Source organism: Mucor velutinosus (assembly GCF_035048745.1).
Source record: "Mucor velutinosus strain NIH1002 chromosome Unknown tig00001563, whole genome shotgun sequence".
In the NCBI taxonomy this organism is placed as follows: domain Eukaryota; kingdom Fungi; phylum Mucoromycota; class Mucoromycetes; order Mucorales; family Mucoraceae; genus Mucor; species Mucor velutinosus.
The window spans coordinates 301,694-315,904 of NW_027041904.1; the positions used below are offsets into that span (position 1 = coordinate 301,694).

A 14,211-nucleotide genomic window follows, 5' to 3' on the forward strand; every position below is an offset into this window, starting at 1 on the left:
GTTGCTGACTAGCAAATTCAGAGTGAATTCTTTTGGAGTTGTACTGTATAAACGTGCATCCAACTACTACCAAGGTAAGCTCTAGGCCATGGTATGGTATAGCACCACGGAGGTTTCATATATCGGATACTGGAAAATATGAACACAAAAGCGCCATCGTAGTTAATCAGAGATTAAAGGCTCTTCTTCCCAGAACATGGCGTATCTGATCAAGTAATTTCTTGTTTGCTATTTGGCTATGGATTGCGTGATATGTCGTTTCGAGGCAACACTTGTTGGTATCATTGGCCTTGAGGGGGTTATACCGTAGTCAAACGAAGGTGAATGGCCATGACAATCAAGCATTTAATCCAACTTTTGTTAGCATTAATTTATATAAGGATTTTATCATAGGGAGGCGAAGGTGCAATACCAAAATAGTATTCCAGCATCTAGCCCAATACTTGATAACAGCGATTTTAAAGGTGGTTTTACCGTAGCGAAGCCAAAATGTAAAGTTTTAGTGTTTAAATAGCATATTCGCTTTCTCATTTCCATTACCATTAGCAGGCTCACCGACAACATAATAACGCATCAAAATTTACATGAGTTAGTCTCACCGAAATTGTGGAATACATCCACTATTATCTGCATTCCGACAGTTCATCCAGTTACTAGATTTAGATATAAACTGTATGTACACTGGATTAGATGTACGATATCGATTTATACTATGAGAAGATATGGACTTCAGATACGCTAGTACTATAAGATTCATACTATATAAGATATAGGCTATAGATGGCACCACGGACATGGATGGCACTATAGACTTATACTTGTATTCCGACATTGACTACGGATGTTTACCATATCTGGATAGGCACCAAGATTAATGCAATATGAGCTTGTTGCTTCAGATGTGCACTTCATGATCCACGCTATAAGACACATGCTTATATCCGTGATACTAGCTACAGATACTTTATGTACTACAGACTTGTACTATTATATATGAGACATGCTATAGACATGCATACGATATGCTATAGACATGCCATATATCCAGATACATGCTAAAGATGTATGCTTAGCGATATACACTCAGATATGTACTATTAATATAGACTAAGAAGACTGTACCTATCGGATACATGCTACTAGATCGATATTAATTATCCTTATGGAAAGGATAGATCAGGGTACTTCGGATGAGAGTCTAATTATTCATCCAGACAGAGCTAAATCATGATTAGCTTGCTGGAGTTGTCTTTTAGCATGATTAGACATTAGTTGATCTGAGTTGACTTATTTGTTAATCTAATTAATAGAACTTTTATCCATTGTTATAGTATATAAGAAGGATCATCTACCTGGCCAGTAGAGAGACTTCAGTTTACTTTACACCTGTCAGTTTGATAATAAAATATACCTTTATCAAGTTGACATTACTGTTTTTTTATTCTTTTTTTTCCGTGAATTTTAGTCTGTAAAGCCTCAAATTCCACACAAAGAACTCTACAAAAGACGAATTTGACGGAAAAACTAAACTAAGCTCGAATAAATTTTGGCGTTATCATGGGCTGATCTTGAAGTATTTTGGATGATAATAATGATTATTACGCCAACAATGATTGTGATGCTGATTAAATGTAGATGATAGAGTCGAAAGAATAATTGCTTAAACCGAATACTTTTTTTTTAGAGTTTCTTATAAAAGTGCTTTTTGCCATGACAATATCTCAAAAAAGTTGCTGTAGATCTTACAAAAGTCGAATATTTATGTACTACCGGCTTTATGCCGCCATCTCAGAGCAGTATTAGCGAAGGCATACCTCCCACTCCTGACTTTGATATAGACTTTTTTTTGACTAATAATTGCTTGTTTAAAATTTACTTGATATGCCGAGCGTTTATTATCTCGGATTTGAATGTCCTCGACGAAAGCTCGCAAGGCGAGGCTATCATCGAGTGTAGCTAGATTTATTAACTAAAATACAGTATTTGTACCTCAATTACAAATATTGTATTTTGAATACAACAGCAATAAGCTATTATCATCTGGAGCACATGTAATAGTGGATTAGCTTTAAGTCTAGTTCCTAGGCTAGGTATCGTATTTCTGTTATGGGCGAATATCAAAAGCGTCTCGCTGACCTAATAAGTATCTCAATCAGTCCGGTTATGTAGCTAGATTCAAATTTACATACTAATGCTGACGCTCAAATCTTGAAATTATTATAATCGCATCTTTCAAAAAGAAGATATATGTCTGAGACTTACAGCAATAAAGCCTTCCATCACTCAGGACTTGAATTTCGTATAATGCAGAACATGTACACCATCAAGTAACATTGTAATTATACTAAATAATTTTGTAATACAACCTACTATGCCTCTTATATAGGTCAAACCCTGTCCAAATCTAGCCATTTTCAAACATGAATATCTCATGCTACAAAACGTTCTAAGCGCCTGGAATAGCGCCAAACGGCTTCTCTTGACTATGCTTTACTTGCTGATGCTTTATTAGAGATATTTTTTGGTCATCGCAAATCCATGAAAACTCTCGTTTTTTACACAGCTCTTACACACTACTGTACTCAAAAGAGTTGCATGTGTCACTACAAAAATAAGTATTATTTGTACTCATTCAGAGTTATATATTTTTCCATTAACACTTGGGGGATTTTTATAGCAATCACAGATGATATCGAAATTACATGTGATATCAAAATCCAATACTGTTGGGTTTAATAGGCCCTGCTGCCTATACATGGCTGCCTATAATACGTTCTGCCCTATACTATACCTTGCTGCCAATTGTTTATTGATCGCAATCATTGGGGAATGCCTTCTAAATATCATTTGAGCCCAGTAGGCTATCATGCCTTCCACAACTCACTTGTACCCCCACGCTACTAGTTGCGCTTGGTTTAGCTTTCTCTTTCGACTGATGCAGAAGCTTCTTCCCTTAACTATATTGCCCTGCCTGCCTATCTAATCCTAGCTTCATTCTGTACGCTGCATTATTTTCGTAACAATAGTTTCAAGCATGCTATTGGCAGTTTTTATCAGTAGTTTCTTTTGCGAAAGCATCTGATGCGCAACCTCCTCAAAACATTGCAAATAATTTTGATGAACACTTATCAAATACAAATTTCTGACTGCAATCAACGCAAAGTACCTTCCTCTGCTGGTATGTGATTCAACAAATTGGTGTTTAGAAAAGAGCATAAACATTTTCCCCAACTATATAACTGTGTAGGTTGTGGAACAATCGAGTCGACTCACCAAATACTCTTTGTAAGGAAGCCAGCATCACTTTTCTATTTTCGTCCGCTATTCATCAAATGTTGAAAAACGACGCAGCTTATAAAATTGCTAAGAGAGCCAAGAAAGCCACAGAAGAAGAGGCAAACAATGAATCAAACAAAAAGGTCATCAAGAAAATGACAACGAATGCAGAGGAGATAACCTTGAAGAAAAAAGACCAAAAAGCACGCAAACAACGCAGCCGCTCTACAACAAAGTCTCAGTTGATGAAGAAGAGCACAAAGACTCCACATGCGAAAGCTATCAAGTACATCAATGGGCTGGAGAAACAGAATAGGCAAGCTGTAACCCAGCCTAATGCTTTGCTGAACGACAACACTAGACAACTTGTCCATGCAAACGGAGCATTTCATTTTGACGATGACAGCATCGACCATGGCTTCGACTACATAGAGCCTGTGGAATTTGAGGCTTTACAGACTAAAATTCACGGAAAAAAAAGAATAAAAAAACAGTGATGTCAACTTGATAAAGGTATATTTTATTATCAAACTGACAGGTGTAAAGTAAACTGAAGTCTCTCTACTGGCCAGGTAGATGATCCTTCTTATATACTATAACAATGGATAAAAGTTCTATTAATTAGATTGACAAATAAGTCAACTCAGATCAACTAATGTCTAATCATGCTAAAAGACAACTCCAGCAAGCTAATCATGATTTAGCTCTGTCTGGATGATGAATAATTAGACTCTCATCCGAAGTACCCTGATCTATCCTTTCCATAAGGATAATTAATATCGATCTAGTAGCATGTATCCGATAGGTACAGTCTTCTTAGTCTATATTAATAGTACATATCTGAGTGTATATCGCTAAGCATACATCTTTAGCATGTATCTGGATATATGGCATGTCTATAGCATATCGTATGCATGTCTATAGCATGTCTCATATATAATAGTACAAGTCTGTAGTACATAAAGTATCTGTAGCTAGTATCACGGATATAAGCATGTGTCTTATAGCGTGGATCATGAAGTGCACATCTGAAGCAACAAGCTCATATTGCATTAATCTTGGTGCCTATCCAGATATGGTAAACATCCGTAGTCAATGTCGGAATACAAGTATAAGTCTATAGTGCCATCCATGTCCGTGGTGCCATCTATAGCCTATATCTTATATAGTATGAATCTTATAGTACTAGCGTATCTGAAGTCCATATCTTCTCATGATCATAGTATAAATCGATATCGTACATCTAATCCAGTGTACATACAGTTTATATCTAAATCTGGTAACTGGATGAACTGTCGGAATGCAGATCATAGTGGATGTATTCCACATTTGCCCCCACCAGTTTCAACGCATGTTGACTAATTCAAAGAATTATGTAAACGATCAATGATCTGTATTTCGCATTCGCTGACAAAGATATAACGCAATGTGATAGTCTAAAGGTGCTACTGCAATTTGCATGTTGCCCTGATATATTCCATGACAAACATCACTTTACTGTTCTGCAACGTTGAGTCTCTTAGAGCCTCTCAAACGCTTGTCAGAATCATCACGCTTACGCTTTGATTTGGAGGAAGCAGTGTCACTATTTAGTGCCTGTCTTCTCTTCTCAAGCAGCTCATATTCCTTGATCTTTGCCCAGTACTTACGAATGGTTTGAGGGTTGTTGAACGATGCAGCAGTTTCCCAGGAGTTGGCAGCTTCTCCAAATGTCTTCCATTTTACCAAATACTCTCTATTGTGTTCAGGACCACGATGCGCTCTGATCTCGTCAACCTCATATACTTCTTGTTCGATGATAGACTCGTCGATTGCTACCAGCTTCAATTCAGATGGCACATAGTCGCGATGTAGTAGTTCATTCATATCGTCTTTCAACACATATGTAGATCTTTTCTTTTGAACAACTTGATAAGGTCCATCATAAGCGGCCTCAAGTTTGCTTTCTCTATGCGGAAGTCTTACCATAACCCAATCACCAACTTTGAAGTGTGTAATCTTGTGATGCTTATTGAATCGCGTTGCTTGCTCTTCAATAATGCGTTGTGTTCTTTGGTTAATAGCTGGAAAGACAACCTGGTTCATAATCTCTGCCTTCTTGCGTAGCTCACCGAGAGTCATTGGCTTCTTTGGTAAGTTGTCCTTGATCTTAGGATCATCGTAGTCTACGAATCTATTCAATGGTCTAGCAAACATCAATTGAAAAGGTGCACTCTCAGTGCGATACCTAATTTTTGTGTTTATAGCCAGTTGAGTTCCAGGTAGAACCGAGTCCCAGTCATAGATGTGTTCACTGACCATCTTACGAAGTGCATTAAGAATATTTTTAACACCTGATTCGGATGCACCATTGCCCCTAGCGTGGAAAGCCGTAGAGTATCTTTGATTGATGCCAAGTGCTTTACCAATCTCGCTCATCAAAGCACTCTTGAATTCACGTCCATTATCAGATTGTAGTATTTGTACTACGCCAAAGTCTCCAAAGATGGTAGTCAGAGCTCTAGCGACAGTATCAGTTTGTTTGTTGGGCAATGCACGAGTTATAATAAATCTGGTGCAAATGTCGTATACAACTAATATATATATATTGCCATTGTTGGTTGGAGTTAACGGACCAAGAAAGTCAATGCCTATGTGATCAAATGGACCATACGCTACAACGTTTCTCAGTTCATGGTAACCCTTTTGAACTCCATTGTGTCTTGCACATTCCATACATGATTGACAAATTGCCTTTGCATCATCATATAGACCTGTCCAATGAATACCTTCTTCATGTAGTTTCTTGACAATACTAGCGGCACCAAAGTGTCCAAATTCATGAGTTTCACGAAGCAGTTGGTCTCTCTCATTGTCAGGTGGTGCAATGTAAGCAACGCTTTCATAATTGCCCTCCTTGATCTTCATAGCAAGTACATTCAAGTGCTTGTCTTTGTTATAGACTACTTTGTTCTTGGTTAGATAATGCTTTGTTTGCTTATTGTTGCCAATGAATCGTTTCTTGGAGCCTTTGCTTCTCATGATATTCTTTTGTAATTTAGCAATTTTCTTATCACTGTCTCCCGCCAGCTCTGTATGATCTTCTAAAGGTTCATACAAGCGACTAAGTTTGTCAGGTAAGATGTTGTCTAAGCCCTTGATATGAGTGAATTGCAGTTGGGGATACTCGTTTAAAATCTCCATGTAATTTTGAATGACTCTAGTAGGACATTTACATGTGTAGATATAAATCAGAGCTCGATGATCTGTCATAACCTCAATCTCAGGATGCCCGTACAATAAGGGTCGCAAACGAACTAAACCGAATAACACGGCATACAGTTCTCGTCTCAGGACAGGCCAGTTCTGTTGGGATTTGGTCAGAGATTTGCTCAACATCGCCACATAGACTGTGCGTCCTTGATCGTCGCGCTGCGTCAAAATGACTGCAACTGCATATAAGCTAGCATCACATTCAAGATAAAATTTCTTATTCATGTCTGGTGCAGTCAGTAAAGCTTCAGATAACAAGACCTTCTTGATAATCTCAAGTCGTTTGGTGTGCTCATCAGTCCATTTGCTACCAGCATCTGGATCATTTCGTAGAGCATCAATAGGCGCCATCAGTTTTGACAGATTTGGGATGTGTGGTCTCAAATATGAAATAACACCAGCTAGTTGTTTAACCTGTTTGGCAGATCTGCATGGACCCCAATGATCAATGTCAGAGAGACGTCGCATGTCAACCTTGGAAACATGAGGACCAACTACAAAGCCTAGCAAGTAGATGCTAGATCGAAACCAGGAGCACTTTTCAACACCAATCTTTAAGTTGGCATGTGTCAAGCGTCTCAGCACCTCCTTAATCAATTCGCAATGACTGGATAAGGATGAAGATACGAGGCATAGGTCGTCCACATAGACCTCCACGTTGGGCATATCAGAAAACAAAATGTTCATGACAGAGCTAAAGACAGATGTGATTGGGCGCAACCCGAAACAGCAGCCTAACCATCTATACGATTTCCCTCTAAAATTGAACAAAAGCACATTTCTTGATATGTCAGAAATTCTAAATGAAAAATATGCGTTTTTCAGATCGACTTTCGAAAATATTGTCCCCTTCTGCTTGATCCGGGTGAAGATATCCTGTATATTTGGTATCTCAAATTGGTTTGTATTGTTGGGCATATGCTGGTTGATCCTCCGCACATCCATACAAACTCGAGTTTTGGTGGGTTTGCCATCATTGTCCTTCTTTGATACTGCAATGAGAGGGCTGTTGAATAAGCCGTTAGGTCTACACTGTTCTACAATTCCTGCATCCAGCCATTCATTCAATTGCTTTTCGATTTCGGGCATTGCATGATGTGCGATCGGATATTGCTTGACGTAGTAATCAACATTCTCCTTGATTGGTATAGTGATCTCAGATTCAGGCACGTTACAAAACGTTCCAGGCTTGATTCTCTGATTCTCATCAATAGCATCTTGGATGTTGCTCATATACTTATTCTCCTCAGCTTGGGATTCAAAGATTGATGCGGTTTCTGGATCAATAGAATGTTTAGTATCAAAATTGACATTTTCGAAATCGATGCTTTCAAGAAGCTCTGATTTCTCTTCCTCTGTAAGATTTCCAATATCAGCAAACTTGTGAGCAACGCCAGTTAGCCCAATTCTAAGTCGACTCAATGTGTCTACACCCAGTAGCACATCAAAATCGCCTAGGTCCTGAATAAAATTGGATAGCTCAAACGAGTGATCAAATGCAATGTCATTAAGATATCTTATCTTGATAGCTGGTGTTTTACCCAATCTCTTTACTGAATGACTCAGAAAGTTCAAATTGCCTTCAACAGAAATAGTATCTTGGGAAGTGAATAGTAGTTTATTGTGAAAAATGTTTTTATTTAAGAAGGTGGAATCTGATCCCGTATCTACTTTCGCGATCAAACGGACTGGTTTTCCTTCTTTGCTCTCTAAAATAATAGGAGTCAGTAACTGAAATGGATTGAAACTTTCAGGTACATTTTTCACATTAGACTTACAGTTGAGCGAGGCATCCTCTGCTTCAATCTCGTCCAAGCAAGCATCTATTTCCTCCATGGTGACATCTCCAACAGCATCACCAATGTCAGAATCAGTGCTACTTTCCATGGTAACATCGTTGGTCTCAGAACCAGAACCAGACTTGTTGTCCTTGCGAACAGTGGTTGTTTGTACAGTATGCACACCAATGTTCTTCCTTGATTCTCTCTCCTTCTTCCAGTCGTAGAACTCTTGACAACGATGACCGTAAGCACGGGGCTTACCACAAAAGTTGCAGGTTTTGGGATCAGAGGATGAGGAATTCATAGAATACGGAGCAGCAGTAGTAGCCCGGTTAGGCTTGTTGTCAGAGCCAAAGTGCTTCAATCTTGACTTACAGTCAATGGTGTTGTGGTTGGCATTGCTCCCGCCATGCTTCGCACAGAAATACCCAGTGGTAGATACCCTTGCCATCTTTGTTCTCGAACCAGAACCACCAGAACCACCCTTACGCTTACCTCTGATGTCGACCTCAACATCATCATCACCACGATTTTGCTCGTCAACAAGGAACAAAGGCAACACACATTCATAGATCTCGTTGATAGTCCATTTGTGGTTGGAACCATGCTTGACGGACATTTGGTTGACCATCATTTGCTGATTCTTGCGTAACAGCGTGAACTGATAGAACTTGGCTAACATGTTGCTGTTAGGAGGGAAACCACAATCCTTGACGTACTTCATGAACTTATTTGTATAGTCCTGTAGAGTATCATTGTTCTTCATGCGCATGCTGAAGAGTTTGGCCATGGATTCCTCAGAGTTGATGGGAGCACCAAAATGTTTGCGGAACAATGCCTTGGCTTGATCCCAATCATTACATGCCAGAAGATCATTCTTGGTCCATGATTCGAAGTCAAATGGCAGTGAAACAGGCACGTAGCGTTTCCAAACCAAATTTACTTCATTACCGGATGCTCTGATGACGTTCTCAAAAGCACTGAAGAAATGATCGACTGTGGTGAATCGAGGATGGTCAGGCCAATGCTTAGCTTGTCCTACCACCTGGAAACGAGGGATCTCATTGAGATTGACAGGTCTTGCTTTGGAATCAGCCCTCTTAGTAATGGCACTGACTTGCTTGCTGAGCCATTCGACAGACGCAGATGCTTCATCAGCCGCCAAGCGTTCATCCTCAGTGTAAGTATCACCAGCGTTACGATGGATCTGATCCAAGCGAGCCTGAGCAGTGTCAATCTTCTTGAGAAGATGATCAACTGCAGAAAGTTGAGCGTGCTCATCCACTTGCATAGATGAGTCATAAGGAGAAGAAACACGGATAGAGTCTTGAGCAATATCCTTTTGAGTGTTTTCGGTAGCGTTGTATTGGTTGTGAGACATGATAAAAATAGTTTTTAAAGTAGAATAATAAAATGTAGAGTATAAGATAAAGTGTAAAAGTGATAACCTTTGAGTTGAAAAAAATGTGGAATTTGAGGCTTTACAGACTAAAATTCACGGAAAAAAAAGAATAAAAAAACAGTGATGTCAACTTGATAAAGGTATATTTTATTATCAAACTGACAGGTGTAAAGTAAACTGAAGTCTCTCTACTGGCCAGGTAGATGATCCTTCTTATATACTATAACAATGGATAAAAGTTCTATTAATTAGATTGACAAATAAGTCAACTCAGATCAACTAATGTCTAATCATGCTAAAAGACAACTCCAGCAAGCTAATCATGATTTAGCTCTGTCTGGATGATGAATAATTAGACTCTCATCCGAAGTACCCTGATCTATCCTTTCCATAAGGATAATTAATATCGATCTAGTAGCATGTATCCGATAGGTACAGTCTTCTTAGTCTATATTAATAGTACATATCTGAGTGTATATCGCTAAGCATACATCTTTAGCATGTATCTGGATATATGGCATGTCTATAGCATATCATATGCATGTCTATAGCATGTCTCATATATAATACAAGTCTGTAGTACATAAAGTATCTGTAGCTAGTATCACGGATATAAGCATGTGTCTTATAGCGTGGATCATGAAGTGCACATCTGAAGCAACAAGCTCATATTGCATTAATCTTGGTGCCTATCCAGATATGGTAAACATCCGTAGTCAATGTCGGAATACAAGTATAAGTCTATAGTGCCATCCATGTCCGTGGTGCCATCTATAGCCTATATCTTATATAGTATGAATCTTATAGTACTAGCGTATCTGAAGTCCATATCTTCTCATGATCATAGTATAAATCGATATCGTACATCTAATCCAGTGTACATACAGTTTATATCTAAATCTGGTAACTGGATGAACTGTCGGAATGCAGATCATAGTGGATGTATTCCACAGAGCCTTCTAACCAGCGTTATGGTTTCACAACCATCTTCAGACAAAAAAAAACAAAGGAGAATTAGAAAAGACTTTTGGGCTCAAGAAAGTGTCTCGCTCAAGAAGTGGTATCTTGAATCTCACGAGATTCACGGCCATGCTGACCCTACCCTCAAAGTCCCAAATCAATTGAAAAGCACATATCAATGCGACTGCAGCAATAAGAAAACATTGGAGGTATATTGTTATATGCTACACAGTAAGTAAATTTAGTGAAACTCCAAATATTACACAAGCTAAACTGACACTTGATTTGCGGACCATCAAAAAATCAAAGTTGATTATTGTATGTATCAACCAACCCTAAAGAAATTGGTATTGATGCAAATGTTGCCAAGCAGCACAATTCGACCAAAAGTTGCGGTCCATTTCGCTGTCTTTGAAAAACTGATGAGCTTGAAGCTAAATGGAAGCATTTCAAATTATGCATTCGTGAAGAAGCAAAATGTTGATAATCTCTTGTTGAGTAACTATGGTGAAAACGACGTAAGTTAAATGCTGCAGACCCTTACGCTGTTTATCTCAATATCTCGCCGTTCTCTTCTCTTTTAGTTTAAAATTTTGAATAACGGCTTGTTCAACACACTACAAGTAATATATCAAAATTTGAAGAGCCATGCCTTGGATAATTTACGACTGGTCAGCCACTCTTTGTACTGTCATGCGTGTTTTGTGAGTTGCGTTGCAAGGCATCTCATTAGCAAAAACTGATGCAGGCTTTCTTTTAGGATGGTGATACCGTTGGAGTTGTAATGGATGGCAACTTCCAATTAAAAAGAAAGATGAACAAGCGAAACCGAGATGATGTAGATCTCTATCCTAGTATCTTTTCAACAAGCTACGACATTGCACAGCTGTGGGCAGTCGAAGGTGAAGTTGAAAAGTTTGCTAATGAAAAAGATGATGCGAAAGAAGAGCTGGTAAGCATATTGACAATATAGATGCACTAAAATGTTTGTACTTGATGGTGCATACTAATCACATTTCTATCAAGTGTGGTCTTGAAGAAATAGACAACATCAACAGCCTTACGTTTAAAGCTGGCTCAGAGAAAAATCGAAAGGTGAGTAACCGTTTTGACGAAGAAGGAGTTTTTTCTATAAACTGTGCGAGACATGGCGTGCCTATTCGATTATACGATATTTATAATGGCGAAGGGTAAGTAGATCTTGGTAATGCTAAAAAAAAAGACTAACAACTTTCTGATTCCCCTAAATGATTGTAACAGGCGTAAGTACGCACTTGCGGCTATCAGTCATCTTATAAGTTTATTGGGTAACTCTCAAAAACTACTAATTATGTATGACATTATTTGCTTGTGTAAGGGCAAATTAGAGGTAGGCATATACATATTCAGAGACTGCATACATCGATTCCAACACAAGAACGAACTATTAGTCGTGTATACCAGGGCTAAAGGAGAGGGCTCCTTTATATCTCGTGACAGTGTTCCACGCCTATGCTCATAGCATGCACTGTCAAGTCCAACATCATCCACGAGTTGTCAATGGCAGTGGCAATACCGGTAAATAAGCATGAGCAACAAAAGTGAGAGAACAAAATACTGACTCAAAAATCAGATGGCTAAGGTGTAGAGCGCTTCTGGAGCACAGCAAATCGCTTCATTTCCTTGATCAGACAGATGAGCAAATTCAACCGCAAATCATTGTTACCAGATGTCGTATATCATTTCAGACAGAACAAAATGTTGGAAATTCGTAAGCTATACATAGCTTTCATATTGTTGTCTTACTAGTCTATTTATAATAGCGGGACAAATCTTAAAAAAGTACACTAATGCAATGAAGAAGGTGAGCGAGCTCGACATTACAAATGAGAAATTTTCTGCACTGGAAAAACAGTGGAGTGAGCATGTAGAAATTGCGATGATTCCAGCAACTCCTGCCGGTGTGCAAACCCTTATAGATAAGGCAGAACAAGAAACCCATGTCAGTAGGTATTCTTACTACCTAAAATTAACTGTTGAATATTTGCTGTTGGATGACTTGAGAGATGAAAGGTAACTTTTAAACATGTGCATAAAGGAATATTACTGTTGAACCATTTTTAAAATGTAGTGGAAGAAAAATTGAAATCACTACCAGGAAAGATATCAATAGAAACAATTTTTTGGTCGATCAAATCAAGCAATTACAATCTGTGTATGGGTATGCGATGGTCAACTGCCTAGATGATCCAGCCTTGCAAGAACATCGAGAACGGACCATTGAAGTTCGATACAATGTAATGAATACATTTGTAAAACACCTCTTTTTTGCAATTCTGATGAAAGAGCACAAGATATCTCAACCTGGCTCATTTAGTAATGGCTTGGCCTTTTGTGAGAACGAAAATTTCCCTTAGATTGAACTCTAACACAAATGATAGGCACTGCAAAGGCAGCCAGAGTTATTTCGTCGCTTGAAATATTGAAGAAGAAAGCAGAGGCGATTATTTCGATGATCAACAAATTTGTAGAAACCTCATACAGTGAGTTATAATTTTGAATCGCAAGCGAGAGCAATATCTTAGTGTATAATGGTATGAAGGTACGCATGCAGAGATTGACAGAAGAAAGAAGAAGACAGTCGGAAAAGAAGTGGAACGGATCAGACTGTATGCTGCCGAAAATGGTCTGGATTTGCCCACCCCTTTGAACAACTGGCATATATTGAAAAGAAACGTCGAAGAAATTTCTATTTTGATAGTAGGCTCGAGTAAACTCAAAAGCAAAAGAAGCATGTATACTAATACCACTTTTCGATGAAGGGTGAAGCAAAGAGGGTTCTTGGCAATTACGAAGGTGAGTTATCATCGTTGGGGGGAAAACAGAACAATCATTTTGTCAGAATGAGAGTTCTGGACGTTGCTCGCCGTCAACGCAGTGCCAAGTCACTGTTGAAGAATGTTTCAAGATCCAAACCTCCAGTATTGTTTGCAAGCAGGGATGCCTCTGACTTGCAAACAATGTCGTTATTTTTCCTAAGGTAGATCTTAGCGATGACGAGAATGAAATTTACGACAACAATGAGGATGATGTGGTTGACGCCGGTGATCCAGCCGATGCAGATCCTGGTGAAGGCGGTGAGCCAAACCCAGAAGACGAAATTCTAATCATATTTCAAGATATTGTGGAAGGATCATAAAGCATCAAGTGCCTATTTTATATATTATATATATATTATAAAGTAGGCAGAGAAGTATTTAGATATGGGCAAAGGCATATATAAACGCAGACAAAGGTATATATAAATATAGACAGGGGTGTATTTGATAATAGACAGAGATTTATATAAACGTAGGCAGAGATTTATATAAATGCAGGCAGAGATGTATCTTAAAGCGGGCAGAGATGTATCTAAAAGTGGGCAGAGGTGTAAATGAGTGTAGGCGGGAAAGGTATTCATGGGTTGAAATGAACAACGTTTTCATTGGATTAAAAATTCATGATGTTGGGGGAAATCGGGTTGAACTCTGTAATAGTTAAATTTGCACACTTTGTTTAATG

At 38.6% G+C, this 14,211-nt stretch overlaps 3 protein-coding genes across 3 annotated transcripts; 2 read left to right on the forward strand and 1 right to left on the reverse strand.

The window, feature by feature from the left end:
* Positions 1-3,332: 3,332 nt before the first annotated feature.
* Positions 3,333-3,773, forward strand: GDI1_1 (Rab GDP dissociation inhibitor alpha; the record flags this gene model as incomplete). The annotated part of the gene is made up of 1 exon (XM_064827941.1): positions 3,333-3,773. One exon carries the CDS (start codon positions 3,333-3,335, stop codon positions 3,771-3,773), a length of 441 nt encoding a protein of 146 aa, XP_064685143.1.
* Positions 3,774-4,770: 997 nt separating this feature from the next.
* Positions 4,771-9,690, reverse strand: ATC70_008696 (uncharacterized protein; the record flags this gene model as incomplete). The annotated part of the gene is made up of 1 exon (XM_064827942.1): positions 4,771-9,690. One exon carries the CDS (start codon positions 9,688-9,690, stop codon positions 4,771-4,773), a length of 4,920 nt encoding a protein of 1,639 aa, XP_064685144.1.
* Positions 9,691-11,485: 1,795 nt separating this feature from the next.
* REV1 (deoxycytidyl transferase) lies at positions 11,486-13,849 on the forward strand (the record flags this gene model as incomplete). Its single annotated transcript, XM_064827943.1, has 11 exons — positions 11,486-11,623; positions 11,698-11,861; positions 11,932-12,040; positions 12,102-12,228; positions 12,299-12,421; positions 12,474-12,723; positions 12,782-13,026; positions 13,092-13,193; positions 13,253-13,410; positions 13,473-13,506; positions 13,695-13,849. The coding sequence occupies 11 exons, from the start codon at positions 11,486-11,488 to the stop codon at positions 13,847-13,849; spliced, it is 1,605 nt and encodes a 534-aa protein (XP_064685145.1).
* Positions 13,850-14,211: the final 362 nt, after the last annotated feature.